Here is a 23,576-nt window from a genome sequence, read left to right as displayed (position 1 = left end):
TTTCCCCCGGGACACATTTAAGTCACTTGAAAAAGCTTGATCCTTTTAGGTGGTACTTTGAAGCTTTGTTAAGTGGGATAGGAGCATTTTGGAGCAAACTTTACCTACTACTGAAGCCAAACTCTTCTATGTGTTTTACCTGGTGCCTTTTGAATTATGATGGTTTATATTCTGGCCCCTGAGAATAGGGATTATCCCTGGCCTTGTATGGGCTTATGGATTATTCCTTGTAATCTTTTTTGGCTGGTTCTTTCCCAGTCTTTCATGGTTTCCTCAGCGTCATATACTGATTAGTATTTAGCTGAGTACTCAAAGGGGACTTTGCAGGTCTCCAGAATTCTTTCTCCATAGCTCTCTCCTCTCTCTGCCTTGGGAGTTTTTGCCACGTTGACCTTCCTAGATTCCCAACTCTATCTCCTTGACTTGAGGAGAATGCTGGGTAGCTCCTGGGCTCCCCCTCCCTGTGTTATGGTTTGAAAATTTTCTCTAAGTGGTAAGCTGGGGCAATCATATGAATCACTTTATTTGTTTCTTGTTTGTCAGAGATGATTGTTGTTTGTTTTCTGATTTTCAGTGTCTTAAAAAATATTTCATATATTTTATTCCATTTTTTAGTTGTTTAAGATGGGAGGGTAAATTTGGCCCCAGTTTTTCAATCTTGGTCCAGGGTAAAGTTCTCCAATGTAATTTTTATTTATTTACTTTCTTTTTTTTGAGTCAGGATTCAATTACGCTTCACTTATTGTAATTTTTTATATGAATTTTGGTATCTCCTTCTCTAGGTTATCTCCTTTTTAATTTGTAGTTTATTTGTTGAAGAGTTGAAAATTATTTTTCCTGTGAGTTCCCATACTCTGAATTTTTCTAATTATATCTCTGTGACTTTTAAAAAAAAATTTTTTATCTTAGGGCCTCACCAACAGCATATGGGGGTTCCTAGGCTAGGGGTCCAATCAGAGCTACAGCTGCTGGCCTATACCACAGCCACAGCAATGTGGGATCCGAGCTGTGTCTGTGACCTACACCACAGCTCACGGCAACGCTGGATCTCCAACCCACTGAGTGAGGCCAGGGATCAAACCCACAACATCATGGTTAGTAGTTGGATTCATTTCCACTGTGCCACAATGGGAACTCCTATATCTCTGTGATTTTGTTTAATATTTTCTCTTTTCATGTAAATTGCATCTAGATCTAATAGAGTCAAGACTGATTGTTTTGGCCACACTACTCTATGAATGGTGATATATACTTTCAGAGGAGGGTACATAATATCTGTGTCTTTTTTTGTGGTTGTAATAGCTATTGATAGTCAATGCTAAGATTCATTAATTTATTGGAAGTTGAAAAATGTTGGTATTCTATTCTTTCAAGATTTCTTTAATTTTTAGCTATAATATTTCTACACAGAGAACCTTTCTCTTATTTACTATTGTAAATAATGTGGTACAATTTAAGTAGGATCATCAAGGTAAGTGATTGGTTCTTTGTCTCTATTATTGATTTTTAAAATAATGAGATGATTCTCTAGGGTCCTTCAATAGTGAATATTTGGCTTTTTTATTTTGTCTTTAGTATCAATATGAATACATGCCTTTAAATATATTTGATATTTTATTCTATTGCTGTTATTGTGTTTTTCGATACTCAAATATTTTCATCTCTGACCAGCAGCAGTCTCTTCAGTTTCCCTCGTAATTTTCATCAGCTCTACTAGTCACTGACAGTTTCCTTGCTTTCTGGTGTAACAAAGCTCTAGGTTCATCTTGTGCAATTCCTGCCTCAGACCTAGAATGAGTTAGTAGAAAAAAGGAAATGAAATGATTTCACTATGTTCTTGTGGGGCAGAAATTTTAGCAATTGGAGATAACTGTGGAAATCAGTTAATATAATATAGTTCATACGTGGGCTTGAAACATGAATAGTGACCCCCAAAATACTCATTGTCAACTAAGCTTCCTATTTCATTGTGTTTAGCCTTGTGGTTATATAAGGTGATTTTCTTTTCCTTGTAGGCTTTGCTAGTCAGTCAGAAGATGATCAGGTGAATGTAATGGGCTTTCGCTTCTTAGGAGGTTCCCGAGTTACTCTTCTTGCTTCCAAAACCTCTCGTAAGTAAAACCATGGTATTATTGCTTTTGAAAATTTCTATTAAGAACATTGTATCGCAGACCATTGCCACATCAAGGATTTCTGCCGGGGTGATGTTTGGTAAATATTGAAGAGCCATTATATTAGGAAAATCAGATCCTATTTTATTAGAGATATGTAGCTTTGGTTTGGGGGATGAGGAGAGTTTGAGACATGAATTTTAAACATTGTAAAATCTTTTGAGATAAGTATATGGTGAACTAGGTTTTAGGAATTACTAGAAGCTAGAGTTAATTTTTGTGTGTGTATATATTCTTATATCCTCTTTTTTGACACTGGCAAAGATGAAAGTGAATAACTTTTACTGAGACTAATTTCAATAGAATGAAAAGTAGTAATTGTATAGTCAAGTTTGAATTTCAGATTTAAATATGCTTTATTGATTTGGTTGCTTCATGTGATAATACTTGAAACTATTCACTCTGAAAGTGACTTCTGATGTATATAGATAATGAAGCTACTAAGCTCACTGAATTTTATACACTTTCTTAGATATAAATCAAACTATTAAGAAAGGAAGTTTTTTAAAAACAAATTTTAGGTACACTAAGGGTATTAAAGGAATGAATATGTGTGTATACACACACACACACATGCACACACACGCACATATGTATGTATAAAGTCCTAGTACACTCCAATTTTTAAAATCTCTGTGATTTTTACAGTGGGTTTTCACTTTCTATTTTATGCATTTGCAGTTTTAGTTGGTTATTTATTTTATAATTAGAATATATAGTAAAATAAGTAATTATTTTTGAAAAATGAAGATGTTAACCGGAGGAACATATATACATCCTTATTTTAGAAACTATGATGCTGTTTCTGTGGTTAAAATTGTAGCAGTTTCTGGAATATGTAGATTGGTGACTGGTGAAATAGACTTGGATATAACTAGAAATTATAGAATAAGACAAAAATCAAAAATCAAAGATAATTCTGAGAAAACAAGAGATTTCTGTACTTTTTTGTGGTTTTTTGTGATTGGTAATGATTGTAGTTTTCTTTACATTGGCACCATTTTGTTTTGATTAGCTTTAATCTTCAGTCAGATGATGGAATCATTTTCTTTTCAAATATCTCTCTTTGTTAAACTGTTCTTAGTTTTACTAAAATATTGTTGCCAACATTTCTTTGGGAAATTGTACACATCTGTTTGATTTCAGTTGATGATACTGTATGATGAATCTGCAATTGAGGACATTTTAAAAAGGCAAAAAGTTATTCTTTGTGCAAATGGGGATATTTATGTTCTAGTGCATAATATTTGTTGCTTTTTAGATAAAGTAACTCTTCGAACATTGCTGTTGCCCACGATTATTTTATCGTTATCTAAATTTCACCAAATATCCAGGTGTATAACTGATTTATTCACATTCATCTTAATATGTGGCAATGAATGCCTTGGCACAGCTATAGTGTGAGCAAACAGACTAAACAATGGAATACGACAGAATCTTTTAAATAAGGAACCAAATGAACTGTATAAACTGAAACCTGAAGGGCAGTTATTACACTTCCCTGATGGTTTTTTGGCTTCAGTGACACCTAGAATTCAACCTAGGAAATACCCTTGGAGATGAAGGGAAGTAGATATGAAGAAAGTACAGTTTTCTGGAACTGAGACAAATATTGGTGCTCCTCTCTGCTCTATTAGAGTGTATATATATATATATCTCCAAGAAAGAAGTGAAGTAATTTGTGTCCAATCTATGACATTCTTCTTTTTTATGAAAGGCACACAGCCTTTAGTCTAGAAATCTCAATGGACAGAAAAGCCCTACGAAAGAACCCGTATTGTTTCCCTAGTAAATAGTCAAATGCTACATAAATCATATAAAGTTGTCCTTAGACCTTGCATGGTATTTTCTTCTTTTTTTTTTTTTTTTGTCTTTCGTTTTTTTAGGGCCGCAACCTCGGCATATGGAGGTTCCCAGGCTAAGGGGCTAATCAGAGATACAGCTGCCAGCCTGCACCGCAGCCACAGCAAGCCAGATACGAGCCACGTCTGCGAATTACACCACAGCTCACAGCAACACTGGATCCTTAACCCACTGAGCAAGGCCAGGGATCGAACCTGCAACCTCATGGTTCCTAGTCGGATTCGTTAACCACTGTGCCACAATGGGAACTCCCTTGCATGGTATTTTCTGTGGGTTTTAAAACTTTCTTGATAATCAGCCAGTCTTGAAGTGTGCTATATGGTAATTTCAGTTCAGTTTGGTATAGATCAGCCAGAGCAGACAAAAGAAAAGTGAATTAAGCTCATTGTCTCAGATATCCAGTCACATTATCTGGGTAGATGAATAGGTTTTTAATTTCAGAAAGTAGAGTAATGATTCAGTGAAATTAAGAGTTTATTATTGAATTCTAAAAAAAAAAAAATTAAAGATAAAAGTATTTAGGAAAAATACTCTAGCGAAATTTCTAAAAATGATTTCCACAGACCTAAATTGAAAATAATTTGTGCATTTGTCACAACTTTGAATTGATTATTACAATAATTTTTTCAAGATAGCTTGTTGGGAGTTCCTATTGTAGCTCAGTGGTTAACAAATCCGACTAAGAACCATGAGGTTGCAGGTTCAATCCCTGGCTTTGGTCAGTGGGTTAAGGATCCAGTGTTGCCATGAGCTGTGGTGCAGGTCGTAGATGCCTCTCAGATCCTGCATTGCTGTGGCTCTGGCGTAGGCTGGCAGTAATAGCTCCGATTAGACCACTAGCCTGGGAACCTCCACATGCCGCGGGTGTGGCCCTCAAAAGACAAAAAAAAAAAAAAAAAGAAAATAATAAGACAAGTAATGGATATGTATATTACCTTGGTTGTAGTAATAGTTTTACATGTGTATGCATATGTCCAAATTCATCAAGTTATATACATTAAATATATATATATATATTTGCATATCAATGATACCCAATAAGTTGTTAAAAACCAGAAGTTCACATTTTATGAGATCAAATATTTTTATAATAAGAGTTATAAAATATTTCTACATAGAATTAATTTCACTGATTCAGTACGGTGGGATCCCATAAGACATACGCTATTGCCTAAATATGTATATATTCCTGCCATGCCACTTTCTTAAGATCCAGATCCACACTGTGACTTACTGCCTCACACAACAAAAACTGCTACCTCTTTCTCTCTCCTTCTTCCTGCCACTTTCTGTCTCTATAGTTTTCTTGATCTTTCTTCTATATCTATTTTTATCTTTTTCTCTCCGTTATCTATTTGTACCTTGCCTTATTCCACTTGTTTCTTAAAGGATTTAAAAAATATATGTATAAAATTACAAAAGTTTCCAGAACATGAAAGGAGGAAGTAAAAGTTGAAGGAACAGAGAGAAAAAATAAAAGCAGGAAATTAATAAAGATAAGAATAAGGGAGTCGCCTTGTAGCACAGTGGGTTAAGGACCTGGCATTGTCGCTGCAGTGGCCTGGATCGCTGCTGTGGCATGGATTTGATCTATGTTCTGGGTCCTTCCATATGTTGAGGCCATGGCCAGAAAAGAAAAGGAATAAGATTAATACCCAGAAATATATACCATACAATGGATAAAGTGCTAGCAGCCTAAAAATAATTTTCAGAATGTTCAAAAGATCAAATCAAGTCAGTTGTTTAGGAGACGCATTGCCTTTACTGACGCTGAGTTCAGGATGAAATTTCTTTTTTGAACGTCCCAAAGATAACTTCTTGAATAATGCCTTTATAGCTTTTTTTTATAGTTTCAATTGTTATACTAATGTAAGTAGAATTTGTGAGTAATAAATTTCATAGAGCTTTAAAAATAATGAAAAAACTCAACTTACTAAATATAGTTCTATCTGAGCCCCAAACAGTGCAGTCTAAGCTGTAGCTTAATCCAAGGATAAATTTATAGTGTCTAATGTTATAAGTTAGTATCTAGCATTTTCAGTAAGAATTGGACAACCACACCCAGTAATTCAGAAGTAAAATATAGCTGGAAGGAGTTGAGGGTTTTGTTTTGTTTTTTAGATGAGCTAAATTAGAACATGTGTGAATATCAATTGAAATGATTGAGTTAGTGGGAGAGGCTGATGATCCGGAGTCCCAAAACAATGAATTCCCTGAGGAGAGAGGGGGTGGGATGCAGAGTCTGGAAAGTGAGGAGAATTGTAGGACAGGTCTTTGTAACTTTACTGTATCAGAAGGAATTAGATGTAGGTCCAGGGAGATTTTGTGGATTCGTTGATGAAAAGATAAGGGAGCTTGGATGATGTCTAAATTAAAAAAAAAAAAAACGAAGGTATGAATGACATTGGTGTATTAGAGAACAAGAATGCGAACTCGTAAAAAATAAGGCAATGTTGAGTTCCCACTTGAAGTCTGAGATCTTGAATTTTTTTTTTTTTTTTTTTTTTTGTCTTTTTTGTTGTTGTTGCTAATTCTTGGGCCGCTCCCGCGGCATATGGAGGTTCCCAGGCTAGGGGTCGAATCGGAGCTGTAGCCACTGGCCTACGCCAGAGCCACAGCAACGCGGGATCCGAGCCGCGTCTGCAACCTACACCACAGCTCACGGCAACGCCGGATCGTTAACCCACTGAACAAGGGCAGGGACCGAACCCGCAACCTCATGGTTCCTAGTCGGATTCGTTAACCACTGCGCCACGACGGGAACTCCTGAGATCTTGAATTTTAAGATGAAACCAGTCATTCTTAAATTATTTCCTCCGGCAGTAATTTGTTTATCAGTATCCAAGCAACTAAAGTCAGGGCTGGGGTTTTGAAACAGACTTGCAGATAAAATGTTTTTATGAGAATGATTGTAATAATGGACTATCAAATCTAAGCTAAGAGAAATAATGATTAGAGAAAACTGACCCATGGTGAAAAATTAACAGGTTACAAGGTTGAAGAAATGGATTACAAGGTTGAAGAAAAGTGAACTAGTAGGACCTATAGAGAAGGTGAACTAGAAGAACCAAAAAAAAGATGGTGGTCAGAGAATGAATGAGATGTTGATGTCAAGAGTTCAGAGGGACTGCAGATTTTGATGACAAGCCCATCAGACCAGGGGTGCAATTGCGGGGGCGGGGGGTGTGAAAATGGAGAGAAAAACATTGCAGACAAGGATTTCTAGAAAATGAAGTGTCTTAGCTGTGGATATTGGAAGAGCCTGTTTGATGTTAGCACAATGAATGAGAAAAATGTGCAAATCTAGATGTATTATTGTGAAATTTTAGAGCACTAATATCCAGAGCATATCCTCAAAGATTAGAAAGGAAAAAACAATCTACTCAAGGTATATGAATCAAGAAGATATTTAACTTTTCATCAAAATCATTAGATGCTAGAGAACAATGGAAAAATTTTCCTTATGATCTGAAGGAAATGATTTTCAGCTTAGAATTCTGTACTCCATTAAATTGGTAATTAGCAATGAATGCTGAGTAAATATATCCTTTCGGTTTCACAAGTAGAGCTAAGCAATTGCAAATAGCAAATTTATGTTGCCTCAGATAGACCTTTGGAAAATGGAAAGCATAACTAATATACCAGACATTTCCATATCCTTAAAGATTTTAACATGCTAGAAAGAGTGATTGAATTTAATAAGTTCAAATTTAAAAATTCTTTGCTTATCCATTTTGATTATTTTGCTTTCAGATATAATGAAAGAATTGTCATATTTGGGAATAAGGCTTGTGCCTTGAAAAAGCCTTTGGTTTTACAAATGCCAAAGGAAAGCACATGTGATCTTGTACTGTATTAAACAAAAAAAACTTCAGAACAAGGAAAGTGAGAGTCTTGCTCTACTCCACCTAGGTAGACCATGCACCTTTGTTCATTTTTCATTCAGCAGGCTTTATTAGATATAAAGACTGTAGTGGCTATTGTAGAGCTCCTGGATAAAAGGGAGAGACAAACAATTAGGGAACTGATAATAGGATGCTTAATGTGGAGTTCCTGTTATGGCTCAGTGGGTTGAGAACCTTACTAGTATCCATAAGGATGCAGGTTCCATCCCTGGCCTCGCTCAGTGGGTTAAGGATCTGGCGTTGCTGTGACTGTGGTGTATACCGGCAGCTGTAGCTCTGATTTGACCCCTAGCCTAGGAATTTCCGTATGCGATGGGCATTGCCCCCACCCCCCCAAAAAAAGAATGCTTAACGTGCTTATAGAAGCATGCTTTAGCTGGTACTGGAGTTCAAAGGAATGAGGCTCCATAAGAGATTTTATATAAGGATCTTGAGAAATGATAAGAGATTATTAGGTAGAGGGCATTCCAGAAAGGAAAAGGTGTCTTCAGATGCTTAATAAAGCATGGGGTTTTTAGAGATCAGTAAATTTTCTTCTGTGCCTGGAGGTTCATAGAGTAGTCCTTTAATGAAGCCAAAAAATTTAGGGACAAGTGTAAAGATCAAATCTAAAAGTCACCTGACACCCACCTCATGCCACTGTGAATGCTTTAATATGTATAGTGATTCATCAATATAATATTACTGTTAATATTTATCTTAGAACTTCTTAGAAATATTATCAAAGAACAATGGGAATATTGTAAATCTAAGTTGGAAAAAGCCTTTTGAAAGTAAATTTAGAGAAACCATCCATAGTTTCTACTAATATTAAAAAGTTTGTATGTTTAGAATATTATACTAGTATCTCCTAATATTATTTAAAACTTCTTCCAAATTTTGGTTTAAAAGTATTCATCTGCTTTTCCATCTCACATTTTTAAATTTCCAAAGAGCATAAATTATATTGATGCTTTGTTTATGATATGAATACAAGCGTTATTTATATTGATGAACTTCAGATGTTCTGAAATGAATAGAGACTGACGTTATGCGTTTTTGTGTTTTGTTTTGTTTTGTAATATTAAATATATTATTTTCTCCATTTGTACTAGGGTAGAATGGCAATTCATTGGGCTCCATTCATCCAAATTTATTTCATTTGGAAGCTGAAATGGTTATTTCCACTGAGCTGCTATTATGAGATGCAAAGGAAAAGAGATAAAAAAAATATATTGAACATTTCTTTTGGCAGCTATTTTAATTACCAATATTGTAAGGGTGTATTTTAGAATACAACTTTCTTCTTTCATGTTATATTATAAATACAAATTTTCATTTCTCCTTTCCATGAAATGTATACTCTGGAAAGTCTCCAGGGCAATGTTAACTATCTTGGAATACTAGTATTGAGAAAATGCTTAATAATCAAAATAATACCGTACGTATCTTTGACTCCTTGATTCTTGTTGATTTCTGGTACTCTGAAAAAAATTCGCCTTGCAGGTTTTGTGTTTCTATTTCTATATCCAAAGTCTGATAGTAAATTTTTTTACTTAAAAAATTTTTTTTCACTTGCATGTGTTGATGAAAATAAGAAAATAATTGACACCACGGTTTTATTTTTTTTATTTTATTTTTTCATTTTTTTATTACTCAAATGAATTTATCACATCTAAAGTTGTATAATGATCATAACAATCTGATTTCACAGGATTTCCATCCCACAGCCCAAGCATATCCCCCCACCCCCTAAACTGTCTCCTCCAGAGACCATAAGTTTTTCAATGTCTGTGAGTCAGCATCTGTTCTACAAAGAAGTTCCGTCTGTCCTTTTTTCAGATTCCACATGTCAGTGAAAGCATTTGATGTTGGTGTCTCATTGTATGGCTAACTTCACTTAGCATGATAGTTTCTAGGACCATCCATGTTGCTAAGAATGCTGGTATTTTGTTCTTTTTGATGGCTGAGTAATATTCCATTGTGTATATGTCCCACATCTTCTTGATCCACTCCTCTGTCGATGGACATTTAGGTTGTTTCGATGTCTTGGCTATTGTAAATAGTGCTGCAATGAACATTGGAGTACATGTGTCTTTGCGAGTCGTGGTTTTCTCCGGATAGATGCCCAGGAGTGGGATTGCTGGGTCAAATGGTAGTTCTATGTTTAGTTTTCTGAGGAATCTCCATACTGCTTTCCACAGTGGTTGCACCAATTTACAATCCCACCAACAGTGTACTAGGGTTCCTTTTTCTCCACACCCTCTCCAGCACTTATTGTTTGTAGACTTTTGGATGATGGCCATTCTGGCTGGTGTAAGGTGGTACCTCATCATGGTTTTGATTTGCATTTCTCTAATAATGAGTGACACTGAACATCTTTTCATGTGTTTCTGGGCCATCTGTATGTCTTCTTTGGAGAACTGTCTGTTTAGATCTTCTGCCCATTTTTGGATGGGGTTGTTTGTTTTTTGTTGGTATGGAGCTGCAGAAGGTGTTTGTAAATTTTGGAGAGTAATCCCTTGCCAGTCGATTCATTTGCAAAGATTTTCTCCCATTCTGTGGGTTGTCTTTTTGTGTTGTTTAGGGTTTCCTTTGCTGTGCAGAAACTTTGAAGTTTGAGTAGGTCCCATTTGTTTATTTTTCTTTTTATTGTCAATACTCTTAAGAGGTGGATCTGAGAAGAGGTTGCTGTCGTTTATGTCAGAGAGTGTTTGGCCTATGTTTTCCTCTAGGAGTTTGATAGTGCCTGGTCTTAGATCTAGGTCTTTAATCCATTTGGAGTATATTTTTGTGTGTGGTGTTAGGGAGTGTTCTAATTTCATTCTTTTCCATGTGGCTGTCCGGTTTTCCCAGCACCACTAATTGAACAGGCTGTCCTTTCTCCATTGTATAGTCTTGCTTCCTTTGTCATAGATGAGTTGGCTGTAAGTGCATGGGTTGAATTCTGGGCTTTCTATCCTGTTCCACTGCTCTATGTGTCTGTCTTTGTGCCAGTACCATGCAGTTTTGACGCCTGTTGCTTTGTAGTATAGTCTGAAGTCCAGGGGACCTGATTCCTCCAGCTCCATTTTTCTTTTTCAGGATGTCTTTGGCTATTCTGGGTCTTTTGTGCTTCCAAACAAACTTTAAAATATTTTGTTCAAGTTCTGTGAAAAATGTCCTTGGTAATTTGATAGGGATTGCGTTGAATCTGTGGATTGCCTTGGGTAGTATAGTCATTTTGATAATATTAACTCTTCCGATCCACGAGCATGGTATATCTTTCATCTATTTGTGTCATCTTTGATTTCTTTCATCAGTGGCTTGTAGTTTTCAGAGTACAGGTCTTTTGTTTCTTTAGGTAGGTTTACTCCTAGGTATTTTATTCTTTTGGATGCGATGGTAAATGGCATCCATTAGGAAATCCCCTAATTTCCTTTTCTGCTCTTTCATTGTTAGTATATAGAAACGCTATCGATTTCTGTGTATTGATTTTGTATCCTGCAACTTTGCCAAATTCGTGGATGAGCTCTAACAGTTTTCTGGTAGAGTCTGTAGGATTCTCCAGCAATAGTATCATGTCATCTGCCAAGACTAATAGTTTGACTTCTTCCTTTCCAATTTGGATTCCTTTTATTTCTTTTCCTTCTCTGATTGCTGTGGCTAGGACTTCCAGAACTATGTTGAAGAGTAGTGGCGAGAGTGGACATCCTTGTCTTGTTCCTGATCTCAGTGGGAATTCTTTCAGCTTTTCACCATTGAGAATGATGTTTGCTGTGGGTTTGTCGTATATGGCCTTTATCATGTTGAGGTAGGTTCCCATTATGCCCTCGTTCTGAAGGGTTTTTATCAGAAATGGGTGTTGGATTTTGTCAAAGGCTTTTCCCGCGTCTATTGAGAGGATCATATGGTTTTGATTCTTCAGTTTGTGAATGTGGTGTATCACACTGATGGATTTGCGGATATTGAAGAACGCTTGCATCCCTGGGGTCAATCCCACTTGATCATGATGTACAATCCTTTTAATGTATTGTTGGATGCGGTTTGCTAGTGTTTTGTTGAGGATTTTTGCATGGATGTTCATCAGTGACATTGGCCTGTAGTCTTCTTTTTTTGTGGAGTCTTTGTCTGGTTTTGGTATCAGGGTGATGGTGGCCTCATAGACTGAGTTTGGGAATATCCCTTCTTCTGCAATTTTTGGAAGTAGTTTCAGAAGGAGAGGTGTTAGGTCTTCTCTAAATGTTTGATAGAATTTGCCTGTGAAGCCATCTGGCCCTGGACTTTTGTTTGTTGGAAGGTTTTTAATCACAGTTTCCATTTCAGTTCTTGTGATGGGTCCATTCATCTTTTCTATTTCGTCTTGGTTTAGTCTTGGAAGATTGTAGTTTTCTAAGAATTTGTCCATTCCTTCTAGGTTTTCCATTTTATTGGCATATAGTTGCATATAGTAGTCTCTTAGGATCCTTTGTATTTCTGTGGTGTCCGTTGTTACTTCTCCTTTTTCATTTTGAATTTTACTGATTAGAGTCCTCTCTCTTTTTTGCTTGGTAAGTCTGGCTAGGGGTTGATCAATTTTGTTGATCTTTTCAAAGAACCAGCTTTTCGTTTCCTTGATCTTTTCTATGGTTTTCCTTGTTTCTATTTCATTGATTTCTGCTCTGATCTTTATGATTTCTTTCCTTCTCCTAACTTTAGGTCTTGTCTGTTCTTCTCTCTCGAGCTGCTTTAGATGTAAAGTTAGCTTGTTTACTTGGGCTTTTTCTTGTTTCCTGAGGTGGGCTTGTATTGCTATAAACTTTCCTCTTGGCACGGGTTTTGCTGCACCCCATAGGTTTTGGAGTGTCATATCTTTGTTGTCATTTGCTGCCAGGTATTTTTTAATTTCCTCTTTGATTTCTTCAGTGATCCATTGGTTGTTTAGTAGCATGTTGTTGAGTCTCCACGTGTTGTGTTTTTTGCAGTTTTTTTCTTGTTGTTGATACCCAGTCGTATAGTGTTGTGGTCAGAAAAGATGCTTGATATGGTTTCAATTTTCTTAAAGTTACTGAGGTTGGATTTGTAGCCCAGGATATGGTGAATCTTAGAGAATGTTCCATGTGCACTTGAGAAGAATGTGTATTCTGTTGCTTTTGGAGGAAATGTCCTATAAATATCTATGAAATCCATCTGGTTTAATGCTTCCTTCAGGGCCTGTGTTTCCTGATTGATTTTCTGTCGGGTTGATGTGTCCATTGCTGTAATTGGGGTGTTAAAGTCCCCCACTATGATTGTGTTATTGTCAATTTCTCCTTTTAAGGTTGATAGCAGTTGCCTTATATATGGTGGTGAACCTGTGTTGGGTGCATAGATATTTAAAATTGTTATAACATCTTCTTGGATTGATCCTTTGATCATTATGTAATGTCCTTCTTTGTCCCTGAAAATATTCTTCACTTTAAAGTCCATTTTGTCTGATATGAGTATTGCTACTCCAGCTTTCTTTTGATCCCCATTTGCATGAAATATTTTCTTCCATTCTCTCACTTTCAATTTGTATGTGTCCCTAGAAGTGAAGTGGGTCTCCTGAAGACAGCATATGCATAGGTCTTGTTTTTGTATCCATTCAGCCAGTCTATGTGTTTTGGTTGGGGCGTTTAGTCCATTGACACTTAAGGTAATTATTGCTATATATGTTCTTATTGCCATTTTATTAATTACTTTGGATTTGTTTTTGCTGCTCTTTTTCCTTTCCTTCTTCTCTTGTTCTTTTCTGCCTATAGAAGCTCCTTTAGTATTTGTTGTAAGGCTGGTTTAGTGTTGCTGAATTCTTTCAGCTTTTGCTTATCTGAGAAGGTTTTGATTTCTCCTTCAAATCTGAATGAGAGCCTTGCTGGGTAGAGTAATGTTGATTGGAGAGACCACGGTTTTAACATTACAGAAAATATCACACCTATTTAAATGTTTATTATGATTTTTACATTTTTGTTATTTTGGTGATATTCATGGATTATACTTGCTCATAGTAGAGTACTATCCTAATCTGTTTGGGCTGTTATACAAAACACCATAGACTGGGTGGCTTTTACACAACGGAAATTTGTTTTCCATGGTTCTTGAGGCTGGGATTCCAAGATCATGGCACCAATAGATTTGGTTTCTGGAGAGGGCCTACTTCCTAGTCCATAGATGTAGATTATTTCACTGGCAAATGGCAGAGGGGGAAAAGGAAATTGCTGGGGTCCCTTTTATAAGGGCACTAATCTCATTCATGAGCGCTCCACCTTCATGACATAATTGCCTTCCCAAGTCCCCATATCCAGATATTACTTCATAGGGTTTTAGGATTTAACATGGAAATTTTCAAGAGACAGAAACATTCAGGCTGTAGCAATACCTGCTAAATATCTAGAATTTTATTTATCGCTAAGTTTTATATTGAGCTTTAGATTTTTTACTTGTTTCACTCCACACATTTTGTATCAACGTTTTGATTTTTTCAATCAATGTACTTTGAACATCTATTTCTGCTTTATCTAAATTTTATAATACAAAGTTAAATTATATTTGTATAGGTCTTTTCCATATAGCATTATAAATGATGTCCCTACCAACTTTGTGTGGGATGTTTTATTTTCCCCTTTGTGTAGAAGAAGAAATCGAGATTAGTTAATTTATTTTTATTGGTCATAGATGTAAAAATATACTACATTTTAAGGTTTTTTTGGGGCTGAGACCTGAGAAATTGGGGATTTCCTTCCTAATATGATGCCCTTAATTGCTATATATGCCACCACCATCTCTTACCTGGATCATAACTATTGGTTGTCCCTTTCCAATTCCAAGTTTTCTACTTGGCAGCTCTTGTAATAAAAACAAAGAAACAAACCATTACAAATTAAAGTCTCTTCAGCTTAAAATCCTTTGCATTTATAGTAATTTCCAAAGTTTTACCAACCCCATAGGTCTCCCTGCATGTTCTGGCCTGGGCTAACATCCACTTTCATCTACAGGCTCTCTCTTCCTCCCTCTGGCATTCTCTCAGTTTCTGGTATATGTCTGACTTCTGCCCTGAGGCCTTTGAACTTGCCACTCCCTCTACCTGGACTATTCTTCTCATCCTTAAGGTCCAAGCTTTATGCACAAAATGATTAGAAATGTGAGAGCTAGAATCAAATTGATAATTTAAACCTGGCTCTGGCTCAGAGTTTGTTTGAATGACTTTGAATAAATAAATTACTGTGCCTTTTTTTTTCCATCTACAAAATAGGGATAAAAATAGTGCAGTTATAATATGTAAGCATCAAATGAGATAATTCCTAAAAAGCATGTATACAGCAATTTCCTGGTACGTTGTAAGTGCTAGGTCAATTTTAACTGCTAGTATTATTTAGCTATATTATATGAAATAATATAAAGACTGTTTTACCCATTAGTTTCTATCACAGTACCTTTTTTTTAATCTGCATTATAGTCCTTTAGTAACGTAACTATTTGTTATTGACTTACCTATTTTCTGTCCTCACTAAGACGGGGACTAGGACTAGTATGTTGTCATGGTTTCCCCAGCACTTATCTCAATATCTTTTGAATTGAATGAGCAGATGAAGAGTTACCTTGAATCTTCTTGAGACTATCAATTAAAAATAGTGTTGCATTATGATTCTTTTATAAAAGGAATTACATTTCATTTCTCTCATTTGTCCCTTTCCTTAGAACCTATTTATTGTACGTGACATTTCTCTTTTACTTTATCTTTAGACAGTAGAGGTCTTTGCCCACTACAGGGGATTGAGGTGGTCTGTCAGAAAGTTCCTGGGCCTCTGTTCAGAGAATTCAAATCTTGATAAAAGATAAAGAGAAATGTTTAGACTTGCCCATATTTCACTTTTGTCCAATGAGGGATTTTGCTGTCTGCCAGGAGCGAGGGAGGAGCTCCAGCTGTAGGCAGCAGAGATAAGACACTTCATCTCTGGGAAGAGTTCTGAGCGCCACTGTCTTTCTTGGCTAGCCCACAGCACCCCTTGCTTTTCTTAATATAACACCCATCCCCAGTGTGAACTATGAATGGGGACTAAACCTAGCACTTCCTAAGAGGCATCAGGATAGGTGTTAATTGGATTTGTCTTTTCTTGTCATCAACTCAGCCCCTGGATAGCTGAGCTTGTGGGTATTGTTTGTATTCTGCTGAAAATGGTGCCCATGTTTTTCCCAGTCATAAATTCTAATAAATATTCTAACTTTTAATAAAATTTAAATAATAAAACTAACTTTTGGTGGATAAATTTGTTGGCACATACCAGAGTATGTTTTATTACAAGAAAATCTTGTATTACCTACATGGGTGATTTAACAGAAACTGGTGTATTTTCCTGTAGTGCAACAGAGCAGTCACTCACTCAGCTTCAGCCATGCTAACTTCCTTAGTGTTCCTAAAAGCACATTTCTGCCTCAGGGCCTTTGCACTCACATATTGCTTGGCTGGGACTGCTCTTCCCACAGATATCCCCATGGCTTGCTCCTTCATTTCATTCAGGTGTCTTCATGTGTGTATTTTTCACATCTTGGGCCAGATGACATAGTTCTTTTAAAAAATGTGTCACAATAATCTCAGTTGTTTATGTGCATCTCTTTTAAAGTTTGTAAATTATGGGATCTCTTGGCATTGGTGCAGGCCACTGTGGAGGACAGCATGACCACCATTTGTTCTGTGGTTTTGCAGATGCTGCCCACAGTGAGGGCAGCCACAGTCAAGTGTGGCAGTGCTAACGTATGTGCCTGCACCTGCCACTATCACATTTGGCTCTGTCACTCCAGGGGTCACAACTACATCTCACTGTCCTCTTGGCCCTGCATCACTGCAATGTGCAGCTCCAATCGTGTCACTGCCTTGGCTTGGGTCACTGCTGTGGCATGCGTTTGATCCCTGGTTTGGGAACTTCTGCATACCAGGGATGCCACCAGAAAGAAAGAAAGCAAGCACCAAGGAGCTCAGAACCTTAAACACTTCCAACAGTATGAGATAGTTCCCTGCCTCCCAAGGCAGCTAACTTTGTGAATATCTATAATTATTATGTAATTCTTAGAGTACCTTGTGCCCTTCGCAGCTCCCTTTCTGTTGTCTAATTCTTCTGCTGTGTAACAGGCCTTCATATACTTGAAAATATTTATATATTGGGGAAAGTTCTGACACTTCTGTGCAAAGTTAACCTTAATGGGTTGTCCCTGAATTGGTGATGACAGAAGCCATTTCCATTTTTCCCCATCACTCCATCTTTCCAGGGCTATGGTGAGCTTCTTGAAGGCAGAAGTTCTTGCCTTATTCGTGATTTTTATCCCCAGCATCTTTTACTGAGTTAAATAAATGAATGAAAGAGCGCATAAATACCAGCCTGGGTTTACTATGTTGCTTCCAAGCTGCCCTTGGGTAAGACCCTGGTTTGGAGGATTCTAGCATTGCTGTACTTTTGTCATCAGCATTCTCCCTCTGTCTCTCGGCAGCTCACATTCCTACACAAGAGTGCTATCTTTATTCCTCTTCTAAAGCATTAAACCTTCAGTGACATTTACAAAGAAAGATAAAGGTTGTCATAGCTGACCTTGGCCCGCTATTTTTGATGAGGAGAAATGAGGAAAACATCTGATCAGCACCAAGGGCAGAAGCCAACATTGAGAATAAGACTGGAGGAGGGAGAAGCCAACATTGAGAATAAGACTGGAGGAGGGAGGCTGGGGAAGTCCCAAGGGGAATGATATCACAGCAGAGAAGACCATTGTTAGTTGTGCACCATGGCAGGAGTACCCAGTGTTTTTATTCCTTATATAATTGAAAAGAATATGACTAGAGGAACGAGAGCAGATATATTCTTGAATTCCATCTGAGGATGACAGATTGAAGTCCTAAAAACCAATTTAAAGATGTAGTATATTTATCAAATTTGTCAAGGTATCACAGGGGATATAAATAAATGTTTCACATGTCGTATTATATACTACCTTAGCTAGATCTAGGCAAAAAGACTGAGATAATTTTTGTACTCCCCAAATTTCTTTCTTTATGAAATTGCACTTGGTAGATATTCAATAAATGGTGAATTAAATGGAATGGGTGACTCAGATCTCAAAAAGCTTATAATCTCATTGAAGAGACTGAATATAATCATCTGGAAATTTAAATAAGAGTACCTGGTTTTGTGTGGTTAGGTGCCTAGTGATCTGTACACATTCTAGTCTCTATATAAATTCAAAGAAATGCAATATTGAGAGGTGGTTAAAATTGACAGATAATTTTTGGATTAATAGCTAGAGTTCCAGTCCCTGCTCTGTTGGTAACTGGCTAGATGACTTTGCAAATTATTTAAACTCTTCTGTGGCTAGATTTATTTTCTGTGAAATTAAGATAACAGTATTTCCCCCATGGGGCTATTGAGGTTTAAACACTGGAGTGAATGTGAAGCGCTTAAGATAGTGCCGGGCACTTATTAGGCTACTACAGATGGTTTCTTGCAGGTAGGTGAGTTTGAAGCCATGTCCTGAAGAGTAGGTAGGGTTTAGATAGTTGGGGAAGAAGGATGTATATCATGAATTCTAGCTCTGACATTTAATTTGTTTTGTGACTTTTGGCAAGTCTCTGAAATTCTCTGTGCCTGGTTTTCCTTTTTATATAAAATGGAGTTGTTGCAGGCACAGTGCTTGGTGCATAGTTGCTGTTCAACAAATAATTGTTGCTTTTATCATGTATGTAGTTATTGCCACTGCTGTCATCATCATTGTCATTGTCATCATCACCATCCTTAGGGTAGAAGATGAACAGGAATTTGGTTCTCTTCGAGCTGAAGTTTCCAGGAGTGGAGGAAACCAAGATTTATTTTTAGAGAAAGGTCTTTTGCAAAATTTCTTTTCAATGAAAGAATTTTTAGAAAAATAGAAAACTTTGATAATGATTACAGGAATTTAAGCTGGCTACTGTGTCCAGAATGTGGAGCTTTCTATAGACTAAATTTTATTTCACATAATTTTCTGAAAAAAACTAATGTTACCAGGTTGTACTTTTGCAATGGCTATTTTCTTAACTTTTTTTTTTTTTTTTTTTGTCTTTTTGTCCATTTAGGGCCACACCCGCAGCATATGGAGGTTCCCAGGCTAGGGGTCCAATTGGAGCAGTAGCTGCCAGCCTACACGATAGCCACAGCAACGCCAGGTCTGAGCCACATCTGCGACCTACACCATAGCTCATGGCAACGCTGGATCCTTAACCCAGTGAGCGAGGCCCAGGATCGAACCCGCAACCTCATGGTTCCTAGTCGGATTCGTTTCCACTGTGCCACAACAGTAACTCCGTATTTTCTTAACTTTTGAGTAAAGCTTTTTTTTTTTTTAGAAGGGTCCAAATTTTATCTTTTTATTGTACTTTTATAAGATAAACCTTTTATAAGATACGTAGCAAAAGGACCATACTCTGCAACTTACCACTGTGATCACATACCTTTGGAATGAAATTTGAAAAAGTTAAGTTGTTGATGCAGAAAATCACGATGAGGCAGTATAATTACTTCTACTAAGACAGTAGAAATCATATCTCTATTGCAAAAAAGAAATCTTTGTGCCTTTGATTTTGGTATTCATGTCAGAGTTAGTGATAATTCATGTAGTTTCAGCTAGTAATTATGTGTTAATTACCCTTTCTCTTTAATTATTTTTTCTTTTTAGAACGATATCGTATTCAGAGTGAACAGTTTGAGGATCTTTGGCTCATAACAAATGAGCTTATTATTCGCCTTCAAGAATATTTTGAAAAACAGGGAATCAAAGATTTTGCATGTTCTTTTTCTGGATCTATGCCCCTTCAGGAATATTTTGAGTTGATCGATCATCATTTTGAGGTGTGTATGATCATAACCCACATCATTTGTAATTTTTCAATATATGATAGAAAAAGATGCTATAGAGGCAAGAATTCTAGTGTATGTGATCTTCAGCTCTGTACACTAAGTTGTTATTCTTATGTGGTTGGTGGGGTGGGTGAATCTGTTCCTGCCCTCTTGCCCAGTTTGTGATCAGTTGCAGACTTTTACAGAGTGGCTGCCTGGAGCTAAGCATGTGGTCTGGCCTCAGAACAGAGCTGGTTTAGTTCTCCCATATGGGGATTTAACCTTTGACCCCAATAACCCAGTGTTAAAACTATTTGAGCTTATCGGCAGCCATTTGGCTAACTAATTCTAGCAGGCCATAAATGAGGTGTGATTATAAAGTAAAGTGATTTTTCCTTTTCATTTTTAACAAGCGCACCAGAACTTCTCATCTGAATGAGGTTTAACCACAAAATATATTCTCCAATATCTGGCACAATGGGCACTTAATAAATGCCAAATGGTTAAATGTCTAATCAACGATAACATGTCATTATCAAATAAATTTCCTCATCTAGCCGATGATATTGTATAGGACAGTAAACTTTGACCAAATTGTGGCACTAAAATCAATGGTTTGCGGAATGTATTTAGGTACTCTAAGTATTGAGAACCTTTGCAATTCTCTAGGATGTGCCTTGAGAAATTCCTGCTTCCCTGTACAAAACTGGGGTCCATTGGCTTATGGAAGAGAGTCCACAGAAAAGCTATACTAATTACATATTTATAATATTTAATATCAAAAATATTAGATTCTTACTGACTATGTTTGACATACAGTTCCCTCCCCCACTGTTTTGCTTGCTAGTAAATCCCTGGTGTTTCTGCCTCAGGGACATTTATTTCCTTTCTGAGGAGGGACTTAGGGAATATGGTGACCTATCAGCACTTTTATTTGTTACACAAATTTGGGGCATGCTTATTTATACTTCCTTTATTCTCTGGGCCTGTTTTGGGGGACTTTTTTTATGACTTTAAACTTTGAAATAATGTGGATTTTAGAATCCAAGTGTCCTTTAGTTTAAGCTCCATGAAAGCAAGAATTTTTGTCTGTTTTATTCATTGCTGTAATTTCTAATGCATAGAATACTGCTTGAACCTGAGATCAATAAATACTTGTTAAATATTGAAATTCTGACAATTAAAACAGTTCAAGCACTGCTATTTGGTTACACAATCAAAGAAATGATAACCTGGCTGATATCTCAGTATTGAGAATATCTTCAATTTTTTTTGTTTCAGGCATTAAGGAAATAAAAATTGTAGCAGGAAATCATATAATTAAAAGAGTGAATTGTTCATATCTCTGATAATAATCTTTTAAAAAAATTTTAGTTGTTATATCACATAACTTTTGGTAATGAAATTTTTTTTTTTTTCAAGAGAATATTCTTTGGTCTAGTTAGCTACTTAATGCTTCTGAAATTGGGATTCGAGGAAATTAATAAAATTCCAAGTTTTTTTTTTTCAATCCTGAATCTGTTCTCCATACATGCACTGAAAAGATAAGAGGTTTGGTTTGATATCAAAAATGTACACTATAATATGTTTGATTTCTGTTCATCTTGAATATGATGTTTATTTCAGAAATAGTTATGACTGTTTTGTAAAGTTGAATTATCAGTTCATGTGGTCTGGTTTCATGGAGTATTCCTTCTATCCTATGACTTTGACTAGCTTGCTTTATTTTAATAATATTAAATTCAGAAGTTATCAGAAGAGTTGAACTGAAATATACTGAAAAATACTGAAAAGAATCACTTATGATTCTTGTCCTCCCACTATTCAGTCAACTCTTTGGAGGCAACTATTTTTTTTTTTTTTTTTTTTTTTGTCTCTTGTCCCTTTAGGACTGCACCCACGGCATATGAAGGTTCCCAGGCTAGGGGTCCAATTGGAGCTACAGCTGCCAGTCTATGCCAGAGCCACCACAATGCTAGATCCGAGCTGTATCTGCGACCTACACCACAGCTCACGGCAGCTCTGGATCCTTAACCACTGAGCAAGGCCAGGGATCGAACCCGCAACCTCCTGGTTCCTAGTTGGATTCGTTGACGCTGTGCCACGATGGGAACTCCTGGAGGCAACTTTTAATGTCTAGCTTCTTATTATCTTTCTAAAACTATTTTATGCAGTCACAACTATATTACCATACAGGTTTTTAAAAAAATACATGAGTGATATTCTGTATTTTTTTTTTTTTTTTGCTTTGTTTCATTCAGTACATCATTGGCTAGTATTACATATAAATACCTAGTGGTTCTGCAAAGTAGTCTTCTTTATTTATTTAAGCTGTTTCCCTCTTGATAAGTATTTTTTATTAGTAGTATTATCTTACTGTAATAGCAATAGAACAAATTCTATGATGAATATTCTTGCATGTACATTACTTTTTGCAAGCACACTCCTAAGGTAAATTCCTAGAAGTGGGATTGCTAGGTCAAAGGGTGTATGTTTGAGAGCTAGTGCATTAACTGTGAATTTTGCTCATTTTTCTATTGGAGTGTTGCTCTTTTTCTTACTCATATGTTTTGGGTTGTGGTCCTTTTTTCATCAATTTATAGATGTTTTCTAGATATTATGAGCACAATTTTTTGCCTTTGTGGTTATTGCTGTTATTTTTTGCAGCTTGATATTTGTCTTCTGACTTTACTTACAATGTTTTTCTCTTCCTTTTTTTCTTAACCACATAGAATTGAAGTTTTGGGGGGGAGAAATCCATATTCTTTTTTTCTTATGTATTTAATCAGTTATCACAAAACATTTATTAAATAATCTATCTTTCCCCCAATATTACTGGGCCATTTTTACTAAATTTCCATTTGACCTATTTCACTCTCTCATCTTTGTATTTATATATCAAATAACATACTTTTCTCTTCATTATTCTTTTCCAACTTTTATTGGCATTGCCTGTATTCTTACTCTAAATATATTTTGTTGTGCACATTTAACCTGAATGAAAGAAATTCTTCATTGTAGTTGCGGATAAATGGTGAAAAATTAGAGGAACTCTTATCTGAAAGAGCTGTACAGTTTCGGGCCATTCAACGTCGTCTGTTAACAAGATTCAAAGATAAAACACCTGCCCCCCTCCAACACCTGGATACTTTGCTAGATGGAACTTACAAGCAGGTAAGTATAATGTCAGTGATAGTTTTCTACTACTGGATATAATTATTTCCCTCACCTTAAAGTCATGTAGCAGACTATCAAGATAAGGTATTTCTTTCCTATGTATTATGGAGCAGCAAATAGCACACAAACTTTAGAATCAGAACTTAAAGTCAAACTCTGCCATCTCTAAGTATGTGATCTTGAGTAAATTAGATTTAGATCCATCAGTTTCCATATGTACATCTTGGGGTGGTTGTGAAGATTCCCGTCATTTACGTGAAACAGCCAGCATAATTCCAGGCAAATAGTATATACTTGGTAAATAGTAGCTATTATGATTAGTATTATTGGACAATTCTTGGTACATCCCATAATTATCATCATGATTCTCAAAGTGTCTTACAGAGCAATTATCTTATACTTCGAAGTTTATGTCATTTGATATTTTGAGATGGAATTCTTAAACAGCCCTTTGTTCTAGTTCAAAAAGACTTTTTTCCTCTTCTTCTTGATTCTTCCTTCTACCAGTGGTTTATCATTTGTATGACCAGAGTGATCTGACTCTCACTCTTAAGGTATTATGTCTTCAAAAACTATTCAAAATTATTACCTCAGGCTTGAAATAATAACTTTTAAAATTCAAATTTCATGGGTAAGGCCTTTGCCAGTTCTAT

At 36.3% G+C, this 23,576-nt stretch overlaps 1 protein-coding gene across 30 annotated transcripts in view; it reads left to right on the top strand.

Moving 5' to 3' along the window:
- Positions 1–23,576, top strand: part of BBS9 (Bardet-Biedl syndrome 9) — a 444,711-nt gene that overhangs the window by 230,663 nt on the left and 190,472 nt on the right. For all 30 annotated transcript variants that reach the window (XR_014834269.1, XR_014834283.1, XR_014834268.1 and 27 more), the window contains 3 exons: positions 2,016–2,111; positions 19,586–19,758; positions 22,768–22,920. Coding sequence is in view for 13 of the 30 variants with exons in the window: in XM_085005856.1 (XP_084861982.1) it covers positions 2,016–2,111; positions 19,586–19,758; positions 22,768–22,920 (422 nt within the window). In the remaining 17 variants the exon portion in view is untranslated. The remainder of the gene's footprint in view (positions 1–2,015; positions 2,112–19,585; positions 19,759–22,767; positions 22,921–23,576) is intronic.

Source organism: Sus scrofa, chromosome 18, assembly GCF_054392235.1.
Source record: "Sus scrofa isolate SSC_HxYL_T2T_F1_AM1 chromosome 18, Sscrofa_HxYL_maternal_Yorkshire_Landrace_v2.0, whole genome shotgun sequence".
Classification (NCBI taxonomy): Eukaryota; Metazoa; Chordata; class Mammalia; order Artiodactyla; family Suidae; genus Sus; species Sus scrofa.
This window is presented reverse-complemented; position numbering and strand designations above follow the sequence as displayed.